This window comes from Propithecus coquereli, unplaced genomic scaffold (genome assembly GCF_000956105.1).
Source record: "Propithecus coquereli isolate 6110/MARCELLA unplaced genomic scaffold, Pcoq_1.0 Scaffold575, whole genome shotgun sequence".
Lineage (NCBI taxonomy): Eukaryota > Metazoa > Chordata > Mammalia > Primates > Indriidae > Propithecus > Propithecus coquereli.
Window position 1 is genome coordinate 210,991 of NW_012151674.1, and position 27,371 is coordinate 238,361.

The following is a 27,371-nucleotide window of genomic DNA, read 5'->3' on the forward strand; positions in this document are numbered from 1 at the left end:
GGATGGCCAGCCGGTTCGCGCTGGGCTGGACCCCGAGGGCGGTCAGGTGCAACTGGGCGGGGGCTCCTGACCTCCGGCCGCGGGGCCAGGGCGGGCCGAGCGGCGGGGCATTTAAACCCCGCTGACAGCCCGTCCGCCACACGCGCGCAGCCCTGCGCCCTCCTCCGTCGACTCAGCTTCGGTGCCGGTCGGGCAAGATGCGGTCTTCCCTGGCTCCCGGTGTCTGGTTCTTCCGCACCTTCTCCCGGGACAGCTGGTGAGCGGGCTGGGGGAGGGAGGCCGCCAGCCGAGCAGCTCCCCGCGCGGGGACCGCGGGGCAGCCTCGGGAGACCGGACCGGGTGGGCCCCAGCGCCGCCGCGCCGCGCCGAGGGTCTGGCAGGGTCCGGTCCCGGGCTCCTTCGGCGGCGCCAGCCTGGAAGATTGCTAACGCACACTCCCTGCCTAACTCGGCGTTCCCCAGACTCGGTGGCGCGGGCCGTGTGACACTGCTGAAGAACAGGCTGCCTGGAAGGGTCTCCATCGTTTCCTGTTTGCCATCCCGTCCACCACACACACAGCGGGAGCCTTCCGAGCACCTTACTTTCACATCATTGAGCACCCGGGGGGCGTGGACCTGGACTTGGAGGCTGGGGAACCGAAGCCAGGTGGCAGAGTAAAAAGGTGGCCATGGGGGTTCATGAATGCCCTTTTTGGCCTCTGTTAGCCCTCGGGCAACACCAAGGCCAGAACTCAGTGGTCCTGGGAGCTTGCCTTGAGAGGTCCAGGCCCTGAGAGACGTCCCTGGAAAGGGCGTGCCTCTGAGAGAGCAGAGCTGCAGCTGCTCCACATCTGGTGGCCCCCCCACAGTGGGGGAGCTGGCTGTCACAGTTTTCCCCCTGACCATAGGAGGCCACAACAGGTGGGGCTGCCTGGCCAGACGGAGATGCTCAGCTGACTCTGTGTCAGAGGCATGCAAATGTCGGAGCAGTTTGCTTGGTTTACACGCTTTGTAAATACTGTGTTAGTTGCCATCATTTACGAATTATAAAATTTAACAAAAATACATTCCTGGCTTCCCTTGGAAAATAGATGATGTAGCAATACCAGGCCTAAATTCCCAAATTAAATTAGTAGGATTGAGGAGTCCTCTTTAGATAGGGCAGGTGTTTTTAGGGTAACCAATTCATCCTAGTTGAAACAGAAAGTCTTTTGTCCCCCACTCTTTCAGTCCTGGGCAGAGCAAGATGGCTGGTGACCCTAGGCACTTTCCAACTAGTGACAGTCTTCATCACTTCCAACCTTCTTCACTAATTTAGATTACTGACCTGGTCTTTTTTGAGTTTGGGACTGTTAAAAAATAGTTTTCAGAAAAAGATTAAAATCATGACTCTCATAAGAATATAAAAATGAACATGTGTTAAAGATTTTATTTTACTCATAATGAAGGAGGCAGATGTTCTAATTGGTTCAAAAGAGAATCCAGAGAAGGGAAATGGGGAGTTATTGCTTAATGGGTATGGAGTTTCAGTCTGGGAAGATGAAAACAGTTCTGAAGTTGGATGGTGGTGACGGTTGCACAACAATGTGAATGTCCTTAATGTCACTGAACTGTCCTCTTAAAAATGGTTAAATGGTAAATTTTATGTTATATATATCTATATATAGATATATATAGATATATATAACCACAATTTTAAAAAGAGAATCTAAAGAATATACCCATTTACAGATTAGGAATATTGAGGCCAAACTGGTTTTTCCACAGGTTGGGAGGGAAGACTATCGAAACTATCTTCATAGACATATTTTGCATGATTTACCAGTTACCTATTACCTTGAAGAATTGTAAAGTAGCTCAAGGTGAATAAAAGGCTAGAATCTGTGAGGGGCAGGGAACCTGCGACCTTGGGGCCACACGTGGCCTTCTGGATCCTTGAGTGCAGCCTTTTGACTGAATCCAAACTTCACAGACCAAATCCCTTTATTAAAAGGATTTGTTCTGTAAAATAAGGGGCCACACTTGGGGATCTGGAGGGCCACAGGTGGCTTTGAGGCTACAGGTTCCCCACCCAGTTTTTTTTCTATTGTCTCCCCTGTTTTGACTTAAAAAATAGTATCCTAGAAAGATTATTCTTGATCACAAAATCTAATAATCATTAGATTTGATCTGATTATTTATATAGGTACACCAAGAATGTTAATTTACCATATAGGCCTTGTTAGGTTTGCTTTACTGGAAATTTTCTTAAGGAATCTTATTAGATTTTTAAGAGCCTTTAACTATTTGTTGTCCTGAGATTAGGTAGCCAAGCCAGGAAACTATCTCCACCAGGTTTTACCTTGTGTACCTACAAATTTGGGCAAATTCCTCTCTTTTCAAGGTCTCAAATATTTTAAGGTTTCTGGGCCAGCCAGGGAGTTAACTTCCTTTTTGCCTATAGAGCTGGCAACCCGGTAAGCCAGTTTTCTTGGGAGGGTTCTATTAGTATTGGCTCCATACAGTGAATGTTAGTTCCTTAAAAGGGGCTGGCTATATCTGATTAAATAGGCATCCCCGTCAAATACGACATTCCAGGCAAGGCCTTGGTTGCGTAACAAATTTTTCTAATTATGTCCTCGTGAAAAAGAGCACAGATTCTAACTGAACCTATGCAAACAACCATATTGCCATGAAAAGCAAGAAGACTCAATGAGTTTCTGAATTCTGAGGAGTCAGGTAGGGGGAATAAGATATTTATAAATACGTCATTTCAGTTTACAAAAGCAGAGTCTACTAAATTGTTATGGCTTAATATAGCCTAAGAAGAAAGAGAAAGGTCTTCCTAATATGCTCAGAAAATAGAACACTGTAACAACAGCAAAAACGTCTCAAACATAAAGGACAGTCGTCCTTTATCAATTCATTCAGTCCTACGGGATTAGTTCTGTCCCTCTGAATCCTGGGTTAGCAATCTCAAAAACCCATCTGCTTCTTGACTACAGAGTTCTGGAACTCCTGAGTCAGTCCACTAAGATGTTCTCAAAGTTGTCTAATTAGTGCCATCCGAAGTCTGTACCCAAGAGTAAGTACTCAGTACAGTGCTGTTCTGAGCAGTTCTTGGCTGTTAAAGATGAAAACTCTGGCCTCCTGGATGCGGCGGAGCACCTGTTGTCCCATCTACTTGGGAGGCTGAGCAGGAGGATTGCTTGAGCCCAGGAGTTTGGAGCAGCAGTGTGCTATGCTATGATCACACCTGTGAATAACAGCCACTACACTCCAGTCTGGGCAACATAGTGAGACCCCATCTCTAAAAACTAAAATAAAATAAAATTCTATCCTCGAGCTGATTACAGAGGCTTTAGGAAGCAACAGAGTAAAATAAAAACTATTTCTGGATGACGGAGACTTAAAAAGCGCTGGTTAACTTAGTACTGATAATTTTCAAAAGTGAACTATTGGATGAGAATTCATGATAAGAATAACGCAACTGATGAGGCAATTTGGTTGCAAATCAAAAAGAAGACAATCTAAACAAACAAAAATTCTAGACAATGTCTAAAATCATAATAAGGCTAATTTCAAAGAAGATAGTGAATGTTACATTAATTTATAAAAATGGATGGACATAATTTTTACAGAGTGAAAAAATATTAAGATACAGCATATAAAAACCCTGAGACATAATTTACATAATATACTGAGAATATCAACTAAAGAAATTCAGTTAAGTCTGGAATTAGTCCTTGAAAACCAATGGCCTGGAAGATGCTAGATTTAAATTTAGGAAGTTGCAGTCCAGCAAGTAACATTTCAAATCGTACTGAAATAATGGCTGGTGACACTACACTGCTGTCATCAGGCAGGTCACCACCAGGGTGCTGATAAATGGAAACATGATGGACAGAAATGGCACCAAGAACTCCGCGCAAGTCCTCATACGGCTTATCATTTCTGAAATGTTTATATAAATAATATTTACCTATATAAATTTAACCTAGAGAAGGCTGAGTATCTCTTCTGATTTGACAATTATTCCCATGCAACTGATCAATATTAACATATCAAATAAAACTGAGTTATTCCCTGTACCTCTCTTTTTAAAAGACTAAAGAATAAATCTTTGTCATTTTCCAGGGGCTCTCTTTGTAAAAACAATATGAATAAACTCACCAAAATTGAGCCAGCTTTGGAGAAATTTTAACACAATTGCTTTTTTTCAGACATTATTTGCACATACTATAATCCAAGGCAAATCAAATTCCCTTTCCACAAATCTTTTACAAATGTATCCAGCATGTTTTGTCCTTCACTGTCCTCTTTGTCATTTCACCAGTCATTTACTTAGGATAAAATTCTTTTTTTCCCCTTAATAAACAAAGACACATTTCACTCCTCTGTGTACACTCTCTGGCACTGTTGCTCCTAGCAGAGTCTCATTTGTGTATATTAACTATATCCTTTAACCAAAGTAACGGATGTTACAGAGAGAATGGGGAGTGGGGAGGGTGGATCATTGTAAACAATCTGTCACACACCAGTGTTTTAGTGTAACGCAGCTTTCTCCAGCCACATGTCACTTGCACGCTTCTCAAAGTGTGAATTTAGCTACTGTGTTCTCCGCCATCTCTGAGATTTCAGACAGACCTGGTTTAAAGTCCTTCGACCACTGTGGGCCTTGAGTAGTTACCCCCACCGAGGCCCAGTTTCCTCATCAGTAAAAGTCGGGTGGATTCTCGAAGATAAATGTGACAATATATGTGAACATTCTTGCCTCCTCCTGGCTGACAGTGGGTACTCAATGGGTGTCCTTTCGCTTCCTCCCTGATGAGAATGGGTTTGGATTCCTATCAAACCCTAAACGTAATGTAGGTCTACTGCGGGTTCTTTATTATGCTGAACTCTGAGGCCTGCAAAGACCTTCTGGAACTAAGATCAAGTAGATAGAGGGTGTGTACACATAAGTCGGCAATCTTAGAAAGCCCTGCTCTGTGTAGTGAGTGCCAGAGGGTGATGTCTCACACGTGCTGTGTCATTCAGAGGACCAGCGAGGGGAATGGAGAGGTCGGCTGCGGTAATGTTGAGGAAAGCTGCTCTGTGGAGCGTGTCTCTACAGTACTGGAGATTGCATGTGTCAATTGCTCGGCATACAGGAAGCATGTAATTCACGGTGGCTCTTGTTATTGTTAGTGAGCATATTATCACAGAGAGATGTTAACCCAACTCACCTTTCCTGTGCCAAACCACACACGGGCTGGGGTGGAGGGAAACAGAACAAAGACTTATAGTCTGAAATTTAGAAGTGAACTCTCTGTCACATTTAACTGCTTTCACATGTCCCCAAGGAGGGCATTTAAACAGAAGTGAAGAAGACAAGGAGGAAGCTGAAGGTGGATTGCCCCAGGCCTTGGACTCCTCATCTGTAAAATGGGGACCTTAGTACCACCTGTGCCATACGACTGTTGTGAGGTGTAAATGAGGCACTGTCCTCATAGGAAACATTAATTACTGACTGTTACTCTATGCTTTTCTACTACTCTGTGCCAGGCATTGTTTATTTGTAATTCTTGTAGAACTGCAAGGCGAATGTTGGCTTCCCCACTGAACATACGGGGATAATGAAGCCCAGGGAAGTTATGTAAGCCTGTCCAGTGTCACACTGCTAGCAAATGACTGAGCTGGCATTTGAATCCTGACTGCGAAGCCCGTGGTCTTTCCGCGTCTTCCTGATAACAGCGTGGTATGGGAAAAAGATCACATGGCCATTTGGCCTTGGACAAATCACTTAATCTCCCTAAGGCTCGATTTCCTTATCTATAAATCAGAAGTAATGATGTACCTATATCGTAGGGTATGGTGAAATTAAACGAGAAACTGCTCAAAGCACTTAGTCGGGTGCTAGCCTACTTAGCATTTGCTAGGTGCTTGTAAGTGTATGCGGAGGGAGAGAGTCTTCCCTCTTAGGAGAAGGTGGTCTTTGACTTGGATCTGGAGGTATTCTGAGCAGAGGTCTCAGAGCCAGCAAAAGCAGGGGAGTGAAGACATAGCCTGTCTCCTGTCTCCAGACCGGCAACGTGTCGCTCCAGCTGACAGGAGCATCGGGTGCTGCAGGAGCAGTCCCTGGAGATGCGGCTGGAGTCACGTGGCACCAGGTGTGCCGAGGCTGAGGAGTTTCTGCCTGGGAAGGTGTTATTGCTCCTCCTCCTGTCAGATCCTCTCTGCCAGGTTGAGAATGAATAGCTTTTCCATGGCATTTCAGAGCCACAGGGCACCTGCCGCTTCCCCAGCTCTGGGCCTGGCAGGTGCCTGCCTTCTGTGCCAGCATCTGTGTGGGCGTGTCTGGGGGCAGCTAGCAGCAGGGAAGATGACTGTGGCAGGTGCTTCTGGGGCTGGGCCCATTTCTCAGGGCCCTGTGAGGCGGACGGCTCAGGACGTGGGGAAAGGAAGCCTGTGGGAGGAGGAACCAGGTGAGAAGGCAGCCGGATGAGCAGGAATGGGTGGGGGATGGATTGGGCAGGCAGGAAGAGCGGGATTGTGAACTCCCACGGTGGCGCTGTTTTCCCCACACCCTGATCTGCCCCTGTGAGCTGGGAAAGGCCACGGCTGAGCTGCAGCTGGGACAGATGGATCTGCCCTGTGGAATGAGCTAAGGGCTTACACTGCCACACCTGGCGTCCACCCTTGGGGAGGTGCGGGAGAAGGACCTTCAAATGCTCCCTCAGAGAAAACCTGCTGAGTGGCAGGTATCTTCACATCCACCTATCTCATTTAATCCTGATAACAAGCTCCTGCAGCAGGAGTGTGTACCGTCTTACTGAAAAGATGGTCAGACTGAGGCTTCAGAAGTTAAACAACTTGCCCAAGGTCACAGTCAGAGGCAGGAGCAGAAATGAAGACTCAGCCTCTTTTGGTCTGACGTCCTTTCCCCCTTCTGCGATGGCCCCAGTCAGCTCAGTGGCCCAGATGCCGCTGGTGGGGCGCTCTCTGATTTTCCTGCCACTGCTAAGAGGTGCCTGGTGAGGGCAGCGGCAGAGCCACGATGCCGAGAGGCTGCTCTGGGAAGGAAATGCAGGCGCTGGGGCAGAGCGACAGAGCGCGTGGCCCTGCGGCGTGGTGGTCCCTTCCCCCACCCCCTCGTGACGGCCAGCTTCTCCCCCAGCTGCTCTGTGCGCTTCCTCTTCCACCCTGCTGTTTCCTCTTTCCCTCCTTACAGAGCCCGGCGGGTGCCTCACTAGCTTTGGGTGGGGCTGTCTGACTCAGGCCCCAGGGACTGGTCTAGAAGGTAGCAAGCGTTTTGAAATCGTCTGTATGGTCGGTCGAGGCCTTATTTCTCCCAATTAAGCTGTGCCAACTGAGCGCCAAGGTCAGAGCTGAGCAGTCCCAAAGTAACAACAGAACTGAGGAAGGACCCAGGGGCAGAGTCCTTAAGGCAGCACGCCCCCTCCCCTGACTGCCGGGTTGGCGTGGATACGGGCAGGGCAGCAGCGTGGGTTGGCGTGGATACGGGCAGGGCAGCGGTGTGGGTTGGCGTGGATACGGGCAGGGCAGCGGCGCGGGTTGGCGTGGATACGGGCAGGGCAGCGGTGTGGGTTGGCGTGGATACGGGCAGGGCAGCGGCGCGGGTTGGCGTGGATACGGGCAGGGCAGCAGTGTCGCTGCTCTCCTTTTGGCCCCTGCCTCAAGCCTGGTCCCCTGGGTCCTTCCTGCTCCAGAGAAGGAGTGGGTGAGGGTGGGGAGCGCTGAGAGGAAGGCGGTCATCTTACCCCTGGGCAGGGCCACAGCTCTGCCATCGTTAGCACACTTCCATCTGCGCTGTTTACGCAACCTTTCTTCAGAAGAGAGGCCCCTTAATACCTGTGGCCACCTCTTCTACCCCGCCGGCTCTCACCCTCTTCCTCAGTGATCCCAGCGGCCTAGACAGAATCTCGCACTGAGCTGAGGGCCGTGTCTTTTCATTCTGTCCGAGCGTTCGGGCTGCCTCCACTCAGCTTTCTTGTCAAAGCAAAGCAACCTGTACTGTATTTTCCTCTTTCCTAAAAAAGATCATCAGATCATCGTCTTAGCCACCAATCTCTTCTGCTTCCTGAGTTCCTTGTGGCCACTAGCCAATGGCTCCCTTCCCCAGGAAGGATCTTGGGGCCGAGCCCTGCGTCCCAGCTGGAGGAAGGGCAACAGGAGAGGGCTCCCTGGGCTGGCTCTCACCCCAGAGAGCTTTGTGCCTGCCGTTCTCAGCGCCCTCCCGGACGCGGCCTTCCCCTCGTGCGCACTGAAGGCCTGGCTCAGGGTTCTGCCCTGTGGATCTGTTCCCGGCCGGCCTCTCCCCACAGGGTATCTCCCAGTGGCAATGGAGGACTTGGCAGGGGCGGGAGGGTGGGGGACGGTCACCATCGGCCTGGCCTGGTAGGTACCGTGCTCAGCCCTCTATCCTTTCCAGATCTGCCGAGTCTCAGAACAGGCAAATCCAAGAACAGGCCACCAAGTCCATTGCCTCAGGGCAAGTGCCAAGGTCACCTGCAGCCACAGCCAGCCGGGACTGGGGGGTGAGAAGGTAGTCACCAGGGAAAGGGGGCCTGTTTCTACCATCTCCTGAGGTCAGTGTCCCTCTGCCGCGCTGTTTCTTCTTGGTTTTCTGTTGCTGTAGTGGTGGTGGTAGGTCCTTTGGGGTTTTTATTTGTTTGTTTGTCTTTATTCTGCTGTTGCTTTGGGACACACTGTTCCTTGTTCCTACTCCAGAAGCATTTCTAGTGCAAAGGTCGATAAAGCCAGTATCGAGCGCCTTCGAAAAAATAAGTTGGACTGTCAGCTAGTAGTTAAGAGACAGTCCACCTCTATCTGACTTGGTTATTCAGTAACCAGTATGGGGTGGGGCAGGTGGGACTCGAAGAAGTTCCACTTTTGCTAACAAAGACTTAGAGGGTCACAGGCAGCCAGCCCCACCTGGAACAGTCTGGGGGCCTTGCCCAGCATGGCCTTTGGTCCTTGACCTGCTGGCTGCCATCCCTTCCCTCATAGCCACCCTAGGGCTAGGTAGGCAAGGCCGAACTGTATGTATTTTGTCCCCTGCTCCCTTTCTGGCACCTCTTGATACATGAGGAAAGGCTCGTGAGAAGAGAAGTGAAACCGATGGGTTCTACACGCCAGAGGACCATGTCAGCCGCCCTTGTGTGCGTTAGTGTCACCCGGCAGCCTGGCCTCGGCCTAGCTAGACCTTAATCGGACCCATGTACCCAGGCCCTTTGGAACTATGGCCCCTTGGCCTTTTTTTCAGAACAAGGTGGATGGGACAAGGTGGATGGAAAGAACAGCAGGCGAGGAGGAGGCCAGGCTCCAAGTGCGCTGTGCCCAGCTCACGGTTTGACTGGGAGCTCGTCCCTCCATTTCCCTGGAGTCCAGGCAGGAAGTCCCAATGCCAAGCCTCATACCACCCAGTTGAGGACTCCCTGCCCCCAGGAATCATGACTTTCCTGCTATCTTTGGTGTCAGAGTTAGGAGGGAAGTCAGGCCAGCCCCGGGAGGAGGGCAGGGCTGGAATCCTGGGACCTGGCGGGGCTGCCAGTGTGGACACCTGCTGGTCTCCCTGTCTCTCCTGAGGAAGCACATGGGAAGGCCCCAGCAGCCATCCCCTGAACCCCACCCACCCCAGAGATACCCTAACTCACCCCAGGCAAGGGGAGGGCCCTAGGTGTCTTCATTTTCATCTAGACCCTGGTATGCACAGTAGGGAGGAGGGCAGGAGAGGGCTGGAGGAGAGGGCTGGCATCCAATTCTCTACCTTCCGGGTGAATCTACCTGGAACCCCCACCACCCGGAGGGACTTGGTGCCAGCCCCCGACCCCACTCTGCTCCCCTAACAGAGCAGCATGGGCTGCCTCAGACCCTCCAACTCTTCTTCCTCATCCGAAAATCGGAAACATACTGGCTGTCATTTTTAAGTGCCCGCTGGATGCTGGGAATAATCGAAGACCTGTTATATGCATCATCTCACTAACCTGTCAGTAGTTCTGTGAGAAGGCAATAAACTCTCTGCTTTTCAGATAAGCAAACAGATTTAAGGAATGAAACCACCTTTGCCCGAATCCCGAAGCCGTGCCCCTTTCCCCTAAAAAAAACAAACAAAAAAAAAACACGTAGGGTCCTCCGTGATGCTGCCACGTGCCAGGGAGTGGCTGGCAGGATGGAAAAGGCACAGGGAACTGGCCCTGCTCTTCAGCCAGGGGGCTGTATGGGCTTCCTGCCAAAATCCACAGGGGAGAGCCCTGGGTCTTTACCTGGCCTGGATGGTGTCCAAAGGCCCCTGGCCTGGGAAATCCCAGCCCCCTCAGTAGCTTCCCATCACCCTCAAGATGTAGCCTGCACGCCACAGCTTGGCATCCAGGGCCCTGCGTGGCCTGGCCCTGCCTCCTTCCCAGACGCCACTCCTTCCGTGCTTGGCTCTATCCCACCTTCAAATATCCTGGACAATGCAAGTTCCCCAGACGGGTAGTGTTATTTCAAGCCTCCATGCTTGTGCACACGCTACTTCCTCTTCCAGGCACACCCTTCCTGCTCTGGCCCTCATTGGCCTGGCCACCTCCTGCTTGTTTTTGAAGAGGCAGCTGAAGCCTCACCTCCTGGAATCCTTTCTTGACGCTGCTGTCATCTGGCTGGACTGGCTGTCCCTCTTCTGTGCTCCCATGTCACCCAGGAATGCTCTCGTCTGTGGCACCGTCACCGGTTCTGTCTCTTTCCCCTGACCTGTGCGCTCGAGGGGGTTGAGACCCTGTACGATTTCTCTTGCTGTTGCTGGATCCGTAGCACGGAGCTCGGCACAGGATGGGCACAGGGTGGACCGGACAGTAGTCTTGTTTCTGCCAAAGAGAACCAGGATGTTAGAAATGGGCATGAGTTTGTCGCCCTCTGGCGCAACTCCTCCTATGAGGGTGGAAGGCCAGGACTCCAGATGAAACAGACATGGAGCAGGTGAGGAAGAACACTCGGACCACAGGCAGGAGGCAGGCAGGAGAGGGGGCACTGAGGCCTTGGGTTGAAGGAGCATGGTTGGCGGGGTGGAAAGAGAAAGGGTGCTGGCAGCCACACTGTCCCTTTGGTTCCCCACTGTCACTGACCAGCCCTGGGAGGGCTCAGCATGTCTCTGAGGTGCAGCCTGGCTTTCCAGTCAGCACTGGGGGCCCAGAGCTGGCAAGGGCCTCACTGCCAGGCCTGTCATGAAAGACCAGTCATAGCCAGGTGCCCCAATGGGCCCTCGAGGCCATGGTGATCTTTCAGTCCCAGAGAGGGTCTGATTTGTCACCATGCTCAGTGGACAAACATTCTGGCAAGGGCCCCAGCACATCCGTGTGGTCAGCCAAGGTAGGCTCAGCTGAGCTGGGGGTCTTCAAGGTGGCATATCCAGGGACCCAGGCACTAGAGGGTAATATAGGGTCCACTTATCTAGTGAAATAGATGTGGTTGACGCTGTCATCCATGTGCAACCAATGAGGAAACCAGAGGCAAAAAAGGCTTAGGAACTTGCATGAATTTACATGGGAAATTATCGAGAAGCATCACTCAAAGCTGCTGCTGCCTAGACCGGGCAGCGCGCCCGGCAGACTCCAGGAGGGTGTTAGCTGTAGGCTACGGTTTCCTTCCATCTATTGCTCTTTGCAGAAGGCCGGCTGGGCTCCCTCTCCAAATTATCTTGGAGGACTTCCCCCAGAGGTTAGAAGTCCCTGAATGTGAGTCATGAGTCATGAGCCATATGGCGATTGGTGGAACCCAGAAAACATTGCTGCCACCAGGCTCACCGATGTCAGTCACCATCCCTAGAGACCTCTGTGATCCCGCCCATGCACCTTCAGAAACTGGTAGCCAGAGAAGCTGCCTGCAGTCCAGACTACGTAGTTGGAAGCTCGTTCTTGATGGGATGGAAAGGCACTGAGAATGATTTAGCAAAGTAATGGAGGAGGCAAGCGCGATTTCATTCTCCTATGATGAACTGTGGGGTCCCAGGTGGGAAGCTCAATCAGGAGTGGCATGAGAAGGGGCCTGATAGCCCAACTTTGCTGTAATATTACCCCTTTGCTCCACAAGTGGTAGCCTGCATTGCTTCCTGGCCATTTGGGGGAAGTGAGTCTGGGGTTCAGAGGCAGACTATTCGGGAGGGCAGAGTGAGCACCCAGTGTCCTGCCTCAGGCTCGTGGAGCCAGGGATGGAAGGGCTGCAGGACCCTCCCACCCTCCTCCAAGAGATCTGTAATCATTCTGGGTCTTTCCTGGTGCCTGGCCCTTCCTCCTGGGCGGGGGCCCATTCTGAGGTCTATTTTCCATGTGCTTTCTGGGCCCTGGCTGCTGACTGGGCTCAGCTGATGCCCTGCTGGGGAAGCAGACAGTGACTCAGGAGGCTCAGGGAGCCCTTCCGCAGGCCTCGGGGGTGGGGAGCGGCTGGCGCAGTGGAAACTGTGAGTGGTGCCTGCCCGGACTGCTCTTTCCATCCCAGACCTGTGTGTGGGGTGAGCCATGGGGTGGGAGAGAGCACACGTGGCATGTGAGCCACAGATGGAAAGAATGGGCTTTCTGTCCAGTGGAACGGACGCAGTGGGACTTGGGCTCTGTCACCAGCCGTCCCGCCGCTGACTCCTTCCAGCTATGGCCTGGGCTGAGACAGGCCCTGTGTCTGCCGTGCTCTAAGCTGAAGAGGAGCGTTGACCTCACTTTAAAGACAGACCTTTCTCCTCCTTCGCCTCCCTCCCACCCCCATCATTTCTGACACTTTAAAAACAACTCCAACTCCCCACCCCCACCTCTGCCCCCCCGCCCCCCACACACAGAGGCACCCTCACCTCAGCGAGGCCAAAGAAAAGTCAACGTGCTGGCAGGTGGGCAGGGCAGGAGGGGCAGCTGAGTGCTGAGAGGGCTCCGTGAAAGGCCCCAGGTGCTAGGACCAAGGAGGCAGGTCACCCTGAGCACCCTGGCCTCTGGGCATTTGTTGCTGGCCTCCTCTTGGCCTCCACCGGAGGAACTTGCATCTGGAAGGGGAGCCTGAAGGGAAAAGCTTGGTGGTGCTGAGGCCCTGGGCTGCCTGACGGGCCTGGTGGGGTCCTGGCCCCCAGCTTGCGGCCGGCAGACCTGCGGCTAGCGCTGACGCCCATCTCCGCCTGCAGGTTCCGAGGCTTCATCCTGCTGCTGACCTTCCTCATCTATACCTGTTACCACATGTCCAGGAAGCCCCTCAGTGTGGTCAAGGTGAGGCTGGGCGAGCGGGCGAGGAGGAATGTAGCAGATGCCGGGCCTTCGATAGAAGGGTCCAGACCTCAGTCCGTCACCATCCTCATTCCCTTACCACGGTCGCCCAGACTGCTCCTTCACCCTAACAGGCTCCCACTTTGAGCGGCCCTTTCCCAGGAATGTTTCCTAGGATCTCCTTTTGGGTCTATTCACCAAGACGGCTGTGTTGGTGGGTGTGGACGGACTAGGAGAGCAGGGACCCTCGTGGGTCCGATGTGGCCACTTTCCCCTGTAGTCAGCCCTTGCAGGAGGAGGTGCCAGCAGGGGGCAGTGTGGAATCTGGAGGGAGGCAGTAGCGCTGGTGTGGTTGGGGTGGGCGGTTGCCTGCTCCCCTCTGGGGCAAGTGGGCTCTGGGACGATGACACGACCCCTGACCTGTGTGTCCCATTGCCTCTCCAGAGCCGGCTGCATCAGAACTGCTCAGAGCTGATCGAAACTATCAATGACACCCACAGTCTCAACGACACCACGTGGTGCAGCTGGGCCCCATTTGGTAAGAACAGGGCAGGTTTCCCTTCCCAAATCCCCATTCCCTCCTCCTCAAGAAGGGGTTATCCTGAGCCAGAGAGCACTTCTTGCCAGCTTTCTGTCTCTCCTGTCTGCTTTCAGACAAGGACAACTACACGGAGTTACTGGCGGCCGTGGACAACGCCTTCCTGGTGGCCTATGCCATTGGCATGTTCATCAGGTAATGAGAGGCCCAGCCTGCGACCGTGCAGATAGGACAGCTCAGAGCTGCTGCCTCGCTTGACGAACCTGGGGCAGCCGGCTGGAAGCGAGCTCCGCCGAGGAGCGATGGCTCCTCTAGGTGCGAGTGAGACAGAGATCTCTGCGCACGCAGTTAGCCCACAGCCCTCCCCTCCCTTACTGCGGTCGCCAAGGCCGCCCCTCCACCTGCTAGAGCCCCGCTGTTAGTAACTCTTTTTCCCGGAAGGTTTTCCTGGAAGCTCCTTTTGAATTTATTCACTCAGATAGCAGTGTTGGCAGGTAGGGACCGGGATCCTTGAAGAATGGCCCCGGACGCATAGATGGCCGGGAAAATCCCCATCCTGGGCTGTGGCGAAACTGGGCAGCAAGGCTGGGCTTCACACAGAAGCACAGTGTTCGTTGCCAGGAATCCGAGATGACTAAGGCAGGGTACTGCCCCCAGAGAGCTCACAGGCTGGTGGGGGCGACCAATACATCAGCAGCTAATGACAAAACCGTGTGACAAAACTCTGTGACAGAGGTGGCCATCAGGTGCTCTGGGAGCTCAGACGTTGTCCTTTGGTCCAAGCCAGGGCGAGCAGAGGGGTTAGGGAAGGCTTCTTGGATGAGACGATACGTGAACTGGGGAAGATTAGGTGGGTTTCGCAGTGGAGAAGGCGGCCCAGGCAGAAGGGCCAGTATGAGAAAGCGGGGAACTAGGGCAGGAACTGCTAACAGGCTTATGTACAATTTGAGGAAGGTATTAGCAGGGCTGAAGGTCATTTGCAGAGGGCCCGGGAGCCATGTGGGGAAGGGAGTTCCTCGGGGAGTCATGATAGGACTGACGTTTCAGACGGATGGCTCTGAGAGCGCTGCTGAGAGGACTGGAGAGGGGGGAAGGACGGCCACGCTGCAGGGCAGGTGTGGGGAGAGCTCGCGTTACGGCAGCGGTAATGGAGGACTAGTTAGGAGGTAGCATGGGGGGCCTCGGAGACTGACTGTGGGGGCTGGAAGGACAGACGAGAGACTGAGGGAGCCGCCTGGCCTGGCCTGGGTGGCCACGGGGTGCTTTGCCCTCAGATGAGGGGTGCAGAGCTGGGTGGCAGAAGGAGGAAGAGGAGTTCAACGTCGAGTGTTGAGTTTCAAATGCTTTGGGGGCTTTGAGGAAAGGTGTCCAGAAGGCATCTGGATGTGATCCTGAAACTCTGAGAGACAGGTCAGGTCTGGAGACCGTGGTAGATCTGTGGTTGGGACCATTCAGCATATGGGTGGTAGCTGGACCCATAAAAGTGACAGAAGAGACTGCTCTGAGCGGCACGGGGTGGCAGGGAATGCCGGCCAAGGGGGAGGAAGACGGGCGACACCGACATTGCGGAGCATGGCCAGCAGTGCCAGGGCAAGCAGGAGTCTGGCCCGTGGGGCACTGAGGCCACTCTGACATGTGGCAGCAGGGAGGTCACAGCATGGCGGGAGGAGCAGGGTGGTAGAGCGTCAGGGAGTGGACAGGGATGGGGCTGACCACAAATCCAACTCTCCTGCCCAGCGGGATATTTGGGGAGCGGCTCCCCCTCCGCTACTACCTCTCAGCAGGAATGCTGCTCAGTGGCCTCTTCACCTCGCTCTTTGGCTTGGGATATTTCTGGAACGTCCATATGCTCTGGTACTTTGTGCTCATCCAGGTATGAGTCTCCGTCTCACACTCAGGCCTCTGTTCTCATCTCGGAAAGGACCCTGGGGACCCCTCGACCTTCCCGGCACTCCCAGGCCATAGCGGGTTGGGGCTGGACTCCTGTCCCCTGTCCGGCGCTCCTCTATCACACTGCGCTGGGGCCTGCTTCCCAGTCCCATGTGCCTTCGTTCACTCGTCACTTCCCCTGCACTTGGGGCTGGGCTTTGCCTGAACAGTCTTGAGCTGGAGGAAAAGCCAGCTGATGACGTTGGGGTGTGTGGACGTGTGCGGGGGGGATGGGCAGGGCTGGCAGTGCGGGGCGTGGGGGCCCCTCGGCTTTGCTGTTGAAGCCCCTCGACCCAGAGCGGTGGGAGCACGGAGCCAGCAGTGCGACCCAGGCCCGTTCCCACTGTCCTGCTCCCTGCAGATCTGCAACGGACTCTTCCAGACCACAGGCTGGCCCTCCGTGGTGACCTGTGTCGGCAACTGGTTCGGCAAGGGAAAGTGAGTTTGTGCCAGGGAGGAGTGGGAAGGATCCAGAGGGCTGGGGTCCCGAGGCGGTCACTCGTGGCCTCTAATGTAATTTCAGGGGAAAGAGGACACTGCCTCTGTGTCGCTGATGCTCACACGCTGAGATCCAAGCAGCATTCCGGTAGCTCAAGAGCAGTGCTGACTTTCCCACTGACGAGGCTTTGGCCCATAGAACAGGCAGCTTTAGTTATACTTTTTTCTCCTAATAGATGAATTTCCATTTTGAATGAAGACAAAAGCCTACAACACTTTTTTTCTTGACCTGGTTTGTGTGCGAAATAAGTTGCTTTAGAGCAGGGTTCGCACCCTCGGCACCGTTGCCCTCCTGGCTGTCAGACCCTGGTTTGGGGCTGCCCTAGGCATCGCAGGGGGTCTAGTAGCATCCCTGGCATCTGCCCACTAGTTGCCAGGAGCACATCCTGAGTTGTGACCGTCTCCAGCCATTACCAGATGTCCCCCCTGGGGCAGAATCACCCCCTAGTGAGGACACTGCTTTAGAGAGAGACCACAGGGCCCACCCCCTCTGCGTGGCCATGGCTCCCGCCCTCAGTGCTGGCTCAGGGAGCTGGGCATGGGGCGCGGGCCCCACTCACCGAGGCCTCCCCTCCTTGCTGACTGTGGTCCTGGGGCTGTGTGCCTCATCTTCAGGGCCTCGTGGGAGCCGCGGGCAGCCGCCTTTCTAGCTAGGCTGGGGCAGCTGCTGCGAACAGTGCGCCTCACTTTTTACTTTTCCTGCTCTCCTGCCCGCCCTCCCCGCAGGCGAGGCCTCATCATGGGCGTGTGGAACTCCCACACGTCCGTGGGCAACATCCTGGGCTCCCTGATCGCCGGTGTCTGGGTGAACGGGCACTGGGGCCTGTCGTTCATCGTGCCTGGCATCGTTACCGCTGCTGTAGGCGTCCTCACCTTCCTCTTCCTCATCGAATGTGAGTGAGCCTCCAAGTGCTCTGTTTTTGGGAGGAGGCAGCTGGATCCACTGGAAAGCTTTCTGGCCAGAGAGTGGAAGGCCCAGCTGTGTGACTTTGGACAAACAACCTCTCAGAGCCTCAGTTTTCTTGTTTGTAAAATAACAGTAGTCGTATGTGCTTCATAAGATTTCTGCAGGCCGGGTGCGGTGGCTCACGCCTGTAATCCTAGCTCTCTGGGAGGCCGAGGCGGGCGGATTGTTTGAGCTCAGGAGTTCGAGACCAGCCTGAGCAAGAGCGAGACCCAGTCTCTACCAAAAATAGAAAGAAATTAATTGGACAACTAAAAATATATAGAAAAAAAAAATTACCCGGGCATGGTGGCGCATGCCTGTAGTCCCAGCTACTCAGGAGGCTGAGGCAGGAGGATTGCTTGAGCCCAGGAGTTTGAGGTTGCTGTGAGCTAGGCTGACGCCACGACACTCACTCTAGCCCGGGCAAAAAAAAAAAAAAAAAAAGATTTCTGCAGGTTAAGTGAGACACTGTAGTTTAAACGCCTGGCCCATGAAGGGCGCTTGGCAAGCAGTGGTTGAATCTGAGAGGTGTGAAAGGGAAAGGCAGAGTTCGGGGACATTCCTATAGTAACCATCTCTTGATTTGGTGCAGACAGGTGTCACCATCCCATTCCCTGACAGCCTTGTCAGCCAGGCCAGGCATTATAGCCACTCTGTAGCTAAGAGCACTGAAGTCCCAGAGACACCAGTGACACCACTGGCTATTAGGAGAGCCAGGCCCAGACGCCTGGTCTCCTGAGCCCTATTCCCGCTCCCTCCTGCAGGGACATACCCTGGCCACCTTAGGGGTAGGAGGTGGGGCTGGCTCCCAGGACAGTTCAGACCAGTGCGAGGGTGAGGGCCTGGCCTGTTGGGAAGCGTCTTAGAAGTTTTCTTTTTCCAGACCCGGAAGACGTGGACTGCACCCCTCCTCAGCACCATGTGAGTGTGAGCCCTCCCGGCCCCATCCCTGTCCTCCCACTCCAGAGGGCTGGACCCAGACAGGACTGGGGAGTTGCTGGAGGGAGGCCTGGCCCCACAGTGATTTCACAGACCTGATGTTAGGCCTTGGGTTGGTCCTGCACGATCTGATGGGCCTGGCAGGTTAGTCCAGCCCCGGAGAGAGACGTGCGCCTCCTCCAGCCTGGGAGCCCCGTGTCTCTCCCTGGGCTGCCCTTCCAGCTGGTGGGAGGGGTACGTGGACATGCCCAGCAAGGTCTCCTCTCCTCTGCTCAGGGCGGGCCGGACGAGGACCAGGACAACCCTGAGGACCCTGGGAATGGCCCCTACTCTAACAAGGAGAGTGGCCTTGAGCCTGCAGCTAGATGCTCCAAGGAGCCATGTGAGGAGCCTGCTGCCATCAGCTTCCTCGGGGCACTCCGGATCCCGGTGAGAAGTGTGTGGAAAGGAGGGGAGAGGGGGGCTTTCCAGACTTTTCTGTTGGATATCAGGAGATGGGGTGCTTGGGGGGATCTACGGTTTCCAGAATTTCTTTACAGGAGATGTGTGAGGTGGGTGGCTTGCTCGGGGAGACTTGCCTCGAAACAACGCTGAGCAGCAGCCACACGGCTTTCGTTGAGGTTGGGTGTATATCTGAGGCTGCTGGCTGTGGCAGGCCAGGGAAAGCACTGGGTGGTGCTGCGCCAGCCCTTGGGGCTGCCACAGGACCAAGGATCTCTTGGACCCCTTCCCATGGTACCCTCTGTCCCGCTCCCCAGGGCGTGGTCGAGTTCTCTTTGTGTCTGCTCTTTGCCAAGCTGGTCAGTTACACCTTCCTCTACTGGCTACCGCTCTACATCTTCAACGTGGGTGAGTGCACGGGGAGGGGCGGGGAAGGGGTCTTGAGGAGGCCAAGGCCATCTCTGGTAGGAGAGGAAGCTCATCGTGTCATGGTGACAGGTGATGCTAGTATATAGTCAGGATTACCCTGTACACGGCCCCCCTAGACCCCGACTCCGGCCACCTTCCTCCTTTGGAACTTAGCTGGAGCTTAGCTGAATCAGGAACGCAAAGCTCTGCCAGGGAGCAGCCTGCCCCGCCCTCCCCTGCCCCCAGGAGCCTCTGAGCTCCAGCAGGGCCAGGACCTCTCACCCAGCTGCCGCCCGGCCCCCAGCCCTGAGGGGGACAACACCACCTTTCGGCACACGGTACTTGCTCTGCAGGGCATACTGCAGGAATTAGTCACAGCTAGGTCTCAAGCTGCAGCTCGCCTGCAGCTGTACCTGGGGGCCTCTCTCAGTGACAGTGGAGAGGCTAGGTCGGTGGACATTTGACTCTTTGTTCTGTGGCCTTGATGCTGAGTATGAAGCAATCTTGAGGGTGGGGCTACAATTCAAGCTTCCAGATATTCCTTTTTCTAAACCATAGCCAAGGCCTATGACGGGGGGTCCCCATTTTCCTGCAAGTTTCCTTCCTGGCTCTGTTTATGAGCACAGGTAGATGTGAGCAGCTCCTAGTCAGCCTGCGGCTGGCGGGGCTGGAGTAGGGAAAGGGCTTGGCTGGGGGATCATGGAGGGCTGTTGTGCTCCAGGGGAAAGATGGTGACGGCACAGGGTTCTCAGGGCCAGGGCCCAGGGCTTGCAGAGGAAGGGCTGCTCTAAGAGGTCAAGGTCATCCTGCGGGGGGCCAGAAGGGCATCTGGCCCAAGCTGCTGCACATTCACTCTGGGACCCTGCCCGGTCCCTGCTCCATGAGTCCTCAGCCCCTTCATTCAGAAAAGGAGGCTCTGGGCCGGGGTCAGTGCCCTGCAGGGATTCTGCTGGTCGTGGCACTCCAGGATGTCTGCCCTGAGCTCCCCGGTCTGACCACATCTCTGTGTGTTCCGCAGCTCACTTTAATGCCAAGGAGGCTGGGGACCTATCTACGCTCTTTGATGTTGGTGGCATCATAGGTGAGGCCCTGCCCTGCTTTGCCAGTAGGCTGCCTTCCCCTCTACTCTTGTGGGAAGCAGAAAGAAGGGACAGGCCCATTGTTCTGTGTCCTGGGCAGGTGGCACTAGGAAAAAAAAAAAGGGCTCCTGGGTTTATTCTCAATTCTGCTTCTGCCTGGCTGGGTTGGCCTAAGAAAGATGGCCCTTGTGTTTGGTCTTCCTGTAGTGACAGGTGCAGGGGAGGGCTGCGGAGGAGGCACCACCTTCCCGGAGTCAGCCCCGCTCCCGTTCTGGTTCGTTTGCTCGGTGCTGCCGCTCAGCTGGGCCTCCCCTCTCTGCTGTCTCTGCTGGTTCTTGATGCCAGGCCCAGGCCAGCGCTGGGCAGGGTGACGGGGCAGAGCTGGGTAGCAGGTGACGGGATGGCGGGGTCCTCTGTGGGTGGCAGTGTGTGAGGGGGTATGTGTTCCAGGCGGCATCGTGGCAGGGCTCATCTCTGACCACACCAACGGCAGGGCCACCACTTGCTGCATCATGCTGATCTTGGCTGCCCCCATGGTGCGTATAACTCAAGGGCAAAGTGCACGTGCACGTGAGCAGGGACCTGTGCGGCCTCGGCCCTGTGTGCACATGCGTGCGTTTACACACATGCCGTCTCTGTGCACATGTGGGGGGAGGAGAAGCCAGGGTCAGCAGAGGAGCAGGCACCTGGGAAAGACATCCGGACTGAGGGTTTGGGAAAGGGATTAGTGACTGGCTGACCTTGATGGAGACCAGCTGCTAAACTTCTCGACCAAAGAAAGGAGAGGAGATTGAGGGTAGATATAAGAGAAGACTGTTTGGGAAGAGGGAAACAATGGATTTCCACGTTTTAGACCTTCTATCCCTGGATTAAGACCAGAGAAGTCTGGCTGTGCGAGGGAAAAGGAATGGGTGACCTCTGGGGCTCCAGGGCAGGGGCGGGTTGTTCCGACTTCGGGGCGCCAGCCTGGCAGGGGCGAGGCTGGTGACCGTGCCTCTCCTGCTGCTCTCTCAGATGTTCCTGTACAACTACATTGGCCAGAATGGGATCACCAGCTCCATAGGTGAGGAGGAGGTCGCAAGTCCTGCCAGTCCCCCGGAAAGGCACCGCCTTGGGGGCCCCCTGAGGGGGGATGGGTGGAGGGACTTCGGGAGGAGGGGGGCCCGGGGTGCTCCTGCCTTGGGGCTGAGGCGTGGCGGCCCCTCGTCTCTAACGGGCCTGTCTCTGCTGCCGCCCAGTGATGCTGATCGTCTGCGGGGCGCTGGTCAACGGCCCTTACGCGCTCATCACCACCGCCGTCTCCGCTGACCTGGTAGGCTGGGCCGAGGGCTGGGTCAAGGCCACTGTCTTTGCATCCATTTCCCTCTCTCTGGTTCAGCAGAGGCGAGACCCTCAGAGTTCCTCAGAACCCACCACGGACCCCTCTTTCCTCTCAAGCACATGCCCCGGGCCCCACCTTCCCCGAGTTGGCCCCGTTCCCGCTCTGGTTCCCTGGCTTGGTGCTGCCGCCCAGCTGGGCCCCACTCTCCGCTGTGTCTCCCCAGGGTACTCACAAGAGCCTGCAGGGCAACGCCAAGGCCCTGTCCACCGTCACGGCCATCATCGACGGCACCGGTTCCATAGGTGTGTGACTAGCTTTTGGCCCCCAGAGCTGAGCCTTGTCGAGGGCAGACCCCCTGCTACACTCCGCCGCCCCCAGGTGGGCAGGAGAGGTGTGGGATCCCCGCCTCACGACGCTGTGCTCTGCGCAGGCGCGGCTCTGGGGCCTCTGCTGGCCGGGCTCATCTCCCCCACGGGCTGGAACAATGTCTTCTACATGCTCATCTCTGCCGATGTCCTGGCCTGCTTGGTGAGAGTTCTGGGGGTACACAGATGGGTACCAGGGGATGCTCTGTGCCCCCAGGCTGGAGGTCCAAAGCATTGGCCACTGGGGGTTCTGGGACAATGAGAACAGCTGCGCTTCACCGCCCCTGGGTGACCCCTGCCAAATGACAGTCCGCCGGTCCCCTGACACTGGGAGCCAAGTGCTCAGTGCTAATGGTGCCCTCCCTTCCCTCTGGGCCCTGGGCTCCCCACAGTTACTCTGCCGGCTGGTGTACAAAGAGATCCTGGCCTGGAAGTCATCCCTGACCAGAGACAGAGGGTGAGTCCTCCAGCGAGCTGAGGCTGCCCCTCTGCCGACCTCACTTCCTGTGGGAATCAGTGCTCAGTCTCTCCAGACCCAGTCTGAGGCTTGTCCAGCCCAGAACTGGGGAGCGCTGAGCCAGCCCCTGGATGTGCCGTGTGAACCCCCGCCGTGCCCCAGCCCCGCTAACCTGTCTCTGTTGTCCCCATGTGTCTCCATAGCTCTAATCTGGTCCTAACCCACTCGCGATAGTATTTTCCTCAAGTCCCATGACTCTTGTGAGTATTTGCTTCAGGTCTGTGACTAATGTGCCGTCAGAACGGGGGCTGCGTGCAAATCCTCTCTCCTCCTGTGTGATATTTTCCAACTTTCTCTGTTTTCCTGGGAGCCGGTTCGAAAGACTCTCGACCCAAGCAAAGCATGGTGCTTGGGAAGTCTTTCCCAAGGGGTCTGAGATGCCGCAGAGGGTGGCAGCCTCTTCCCCTGAGGAGAGTGTTAGGGGACATACCCTCTAGGACAGAGGAGGCAGAGATGGGGAAATTGTTTTTCCTCCGAACTCAGGCTGAGCACCAAGTGCTTCCTGAAGTTCAGAACCCAAGGCCATCTGGCCCTTCTGCCTGGGGTATGCAGAAACAAGCAACTACCAATCAAAGCCTCTGAAGCAAAATTCAAATCAGGTGTCGGTGGCTGGTCTGGTGCGCTCTCTGCCTGTTGTCTGGTGGTGGTGGGGGTGGAGGTGGCACAAATAGGTTGTGGCTGGAAGCAGGGGCTGGCCAGAGGCTGAGGCCACCTGCTGGTGCTGGTGGTCTAGTGGCCAGGTGACCTTCTCCCTTGGCCATGCTGAGCAGGAGCCTCTTGCCAACGAGGAGCTGGCGGGAGCCGTGCACCTGGGCTGGATAGTAGATGTGAGGAGGATCCCCCGGGGTCATGGTGACCAGCTGTTTATGGGGGAAGCACTTGCCCTTAAGGAGGACATCAGCCCGGGAGAAAATGGAGAGCAGGAAGAAGCCCTGGAAGCAGGAAGCATTCCCACCCGTGTCCTGCCCTGCCCTGGAGGAGGCGAGCAGGGGACGGGCAGATGCAGAGCCTTCCACTGGGGCTCCCTGGGGCCAGGCCTGAGGGGAGGCAGGAAGGGGAAGACAAGCAGCAGAAGGGAAAAGAAGAAATATGTAATGAGCAACTACTCTATGCCTGGAATTTTGTCTAGTTTTAGACGTATTAGCTTACTTCTCGGCAACCTCTCAATTAGAGGTGAGAGAATGGAACTCAGGGAATATGCCCAAGGCCTCGGCTCGTCCCAGCGCAGCCTGACACTGACCTGGGTCTGTGGGGTGGTTTGCTTTTCTCTGTACCGCCACTGCTCCAAGCTGGTCCTTCTCCGTGGAAGGCCTGTGTTGGGGGCGTCAGTGATTTGTTAGAGCAGACAGAGCGCTGGGCTTGGAATCTGAAATCCCTGAACAGTCTGGCCTTCTCTGCTCACTTCCCTATAGGATCTTGGGCCTACTACCCAGATTCTCTGTATGAATGGGAGTGCTCGTCCCTAAATACCCGGCAGGGTTGATCTGAGGCTGAGACAAGATGGGGTATGCGATGCTGCTTTGTAAAGATGTCGAATGCGGCATAACCTTTGTAAGGTTGTAAATATCATTCTGGCTGGCCATACCCTGCCCAAGAGGGGAAAGGGAGCCCTCATTATAGAGAGCAGAAATGAAAGGCAATTATTAAGGGACCCTAGGAAGCTGCCTTTCCTCTCCCCACTGGGCAGGAGCTTATTAAGTGTGTCTCACTTTCTCTTCCGTTACCTCTCTCCTCTTCATTGCAGGTATAAAGAAATATGAGGGTCCAACTGGAAGAGAAGCATGGAGGGTCCCAGCTGGGTCCCCAACATGCTCCCCATGGGCAAGACAATGGAAACTTCCACAGATGGGGGAGGCAAAGCCCAGCCCAGCCCAGCCACAGGACTAAGGGTATAGGAGATTGTCCATGGGAAGGGGACTGCCAAGCAGGAGGAAATGGAAGATTCAAGAGCCCGAGCTCTGGAAGCTGCAAGTAGAGGGGATGGGGATCAGAGCTGAGTGCTGTCTCTATATCGATAAGGGAAGTTATGCTCAGACTCTCGCTTGTTCAGATTCCAAGACAGAAGGCTCTAATAGGGCCAAGGCCTGGAAAACATCCTCTCCTTCTCATGTTAAGTTTTAATCTCTGTAATCAGCCTGTACCTACAGGTAGGCACCTCGCTCCATTTCAGAAGTGCCCAGCCTGTCTTTGTCCCTTTGTGCATGAACTAGTCTTCTCCTTCTCTGTGTATTTCCCCAAGGTGGACCCTCTTCTACCCTCCGTTCGATCCTGTTGATAACTCCATCCCCCGCTCCACTCCAGCATCATCGCTCTTCTTCCTGGGCCAGGACTAGGATGAGCAAGGGAGCTGCCTTGGCACAGAACTTAAGGGGCATTCACTCTTGGGCCCGTGCCGCCCTTGACTCACTCTGGTCCCAGTCCCCGATGTCCTCAGTGGAAGAGGACATCAGAGCCAGTGCTGTAGGGGGGATAGAAAGAGGGGCTGGGCATGGCTAAAAATAGCAGTGTGTGTATTAAGTACTTTGAGAATGAAATGCCAGTGGTTACTGAGTGCCGGCTGTATGCCAGCTCCACTCTAAGAATGAAGTAGACAATGGACGCAAAAAGGACTTACGCCTTGGCATCAGGGTGACAAGACTAGAAGGAAATGAGCGCACTGCCTGGTTCATTCAAGCATCTTCTGCCTGTGCGGTTGCTCAGCGCCACATGCAGCCCCCTTTTCTACCCAGTGTTCCTGGCGCACGTCCTCCTTCCACCCCAAATCCTGCCCGGCTGACTCTTGGCATCTCCATCTGACCCTAAAGCTGCCCATCGGCACCAATACAGATTGCCTTTTACCAGACGTGCCTGTGCTTGTCCTTGGTAGGGCCTGCTCAGCCACCCAGCAGGGCTCGCATGGGTTGTTCAGGTGGTATCCCGGGACCACAAGGTCCAGTATACTGGGGCTGGTGATAAGAGGCATTCCTGGAGGGGCTCCTTGTGACACTGATGACACTTGGAACAAACCGGAGCTTGGAGCACAAGGTACAACCATCGCACTTCCCAGGGCACTGTGCAGGTGGCTTGTTAGCTGGGCACACATGCCAAGACACTGAGATAGGTCACACACACTCCTACGGTAACAAATAGAGAGGGCTGTACTGCCCGATAGTCACTTCAGCTCTCAAAGCAGGAGTCAGTCAGGGACCTCCAAGTCCTCAGATCCCACAGGAGCAGGAGCTATAATATATGGCATTATGTTCAGCATTCGTGAAAGCTGCTCTCAAGACCAAAAAGATTTATCTGCCATCTTCCCTTAGGAGGGACCAGCTTAGGGACAAACTTTGTTCCTTACCTGAGCCACTAGATGGCGACGCAACCCCATGATAAAGCCCACTTGGCCCTGTCCTGCTTCCAGAACAGGGGCTAGGAGCCAGGGTTCTTGGAAAAAGACTTGCAGCTTGCTTTCTGCTGCAGTCAGGTCAAGGGAGGAAGGAAGCCTCTCTCACGGTTTTCTCTTCCCCAGCTTCTCCACCTACTAGCTTTGAGCCTGCTTCCTCATCTAGAAAATGGTAACATTACCTACGTCATAGGGTTGGTGTAAATGGAGATCAGTACATACTAAACACACTCCCTGCCCTGGAGGAATTTGTCTAGTTAGGGGATCAGATAGGAATATGACAATACAGGGCCCAGGGTGAGAGCTTCGCTGTTCATTGGTCCAGCCGTGAAAGGACAGGGCTGGCAGGAGGGCAATCCCAGCAGCAATGGAAAGAATCATTCTTCCTTACGAGGAAGAAGTCAGAGGACTTGGATGGTTAGTTTGATAAAGTAGCAAGGGGAAGTGGAAAAGGGAGGAAGTTAACATGAGTACTCATCAGCCCCTACTGTGTTCGGCATCAGGGACTGAAAAATGAACACGAGGCATCATTCCTCCCAGCAAGTAAGTGTGGCGCCAGACACGCGCAAAGGGCATGTGGGAGCTCAGAGCCCGGCCTTGGACATGACGACTCGGGCTGTAGGTGGGGGGAGGGGGAGGCCTGGCCCTGAAGTCTGCCCTTTTACACCCATCTCCCAGGGCCCAGGCCCACCTGGGCAGCTCTGGGCACTGCCTGTTCATCAGAGGCCTGGTACCTGCCTCTTCTCTGGGCCTCAGCACTCACACGGGTCTAATGCAGGAGCATTACATTAATTAGTTATTCATTTAATTTAACTTCACATTTGGTCTCAATTAAGCTTAAAATGTTCTTCCTTATAGATGCTACCATAGCACTTGTAATTAAAAAGCAATAACTCTTTGCCTTTCTCCTTTAGAGATCCACTGGGAGGCTGGGCTAGTGTGTGTAGGGGGGGTGGATGGGGGAGGAGAAGGCAGCAGGAAGCAATGAAAAGAAAGGAAAAGAAGCTCTTGATAGATCTTAGAACCATGAGGCCACCGCCAAGACTGAGGCTGGGGGAGGAACTCTTAAAACACATCATAGGTGTTGGGGTGGGGGTGGGACAGCAGGAACAGACCCTGTACATAAAGGAGCGCGGGTAGGGAGGGTGGGAGATGGGGTAGAGGAAGGCAATCCTGAGAGCTGGAAGGTGGGGCAGAATGCTCCCCCTGCCCAAAATGTCCACACCCTAATTCCCAGAACCAGTGAATATGTTACCTTACATGGCAAATAAGATTTTGCCAATGTGATTAAGGCTCTTGAGACGGGAAGACTTATCAGGGTGGGCCCAATGTAATCACAAAGTTCCTTATAAATCACAGAGGGAGGCAGGAGTGTCAGAGATTGGAAGATGCTACTCCACTGGCTTTCAAGATAGAGGAAGGGCCCACCAGCCAGGGACTGTAGGTGGCCAATAGAAGCTAGAAAGGACAAGGAAATGGCTTGTCCCCTAGTCTCCAAAGCCTTTATTTAGCCCCATGAAACCCATTTCTGATTTCTGACCTCCAGAACTGTAAAATAAATTTGTATTGTTCTAAACCACTAAGTTTGTATTAATACGAATTTATTACAATAAGAGATTTTGCAGCAATAGGAAACTAATAATAGTCCCTAATAATATCCCCAGTGTAAAGCTGGGGCATGATCGATTTAAAGACAGGAAAAAAACCACAGGAAAACAGAAGAAATCCTCAAGCTTAAAACAAGCGGTGCGGCTGGCCCATGGCATTTAGGCACAGCATAAATGCTACCTGTGTAACTACCCCAAGAGTTCTCTGAGGGTGGGGCCTGGGCTGAAGG

General features: G+C 54.5%; 1 protein-coding gene across 1 annotated transcript; it reads left to right on the top strand.

The window, feature by feature from the left end:
• Positions 1-144: 144 nt before the first annotated feature.
• Positions 145-24,431, top strand: SLC37A2 (solute carrier family 37 (glucose-6-phosphate transporter), member 2). The gene is made up of 18 exons (XM_012658156.1): positions 145-256; positions 13,096-13,177; positions 13,619-13,712; positions 13,829-13,907; positions 15,450-15,585; positions 16,003-16,079; positions 16,866-17,032; positions 17,969-18,006; positions 18,301-18,453; positions 18,783-18,873; positions 19,892-19,954; positions 20,403-20,488; positions 20,967-21,015; positions 21,191-21,264; positions 21,497-21,575; positions 21,704-21,801; positions 22,031-22,095; positions 23,900-24,431. Exons 1-18 carry the CDS (start codon positions 198-200, stop codon positions 23,913-23,915), a joined length of 1,506 nt encoding a protein of 501 aa, XP_012513610.1. The 5' UTR covers positions 145-197; the 3' UTR covers positions 23,916-24,431.
• The last annotated feature ends 2,940 nt before the right edge of the window (positions 24,432-27,371 follow it).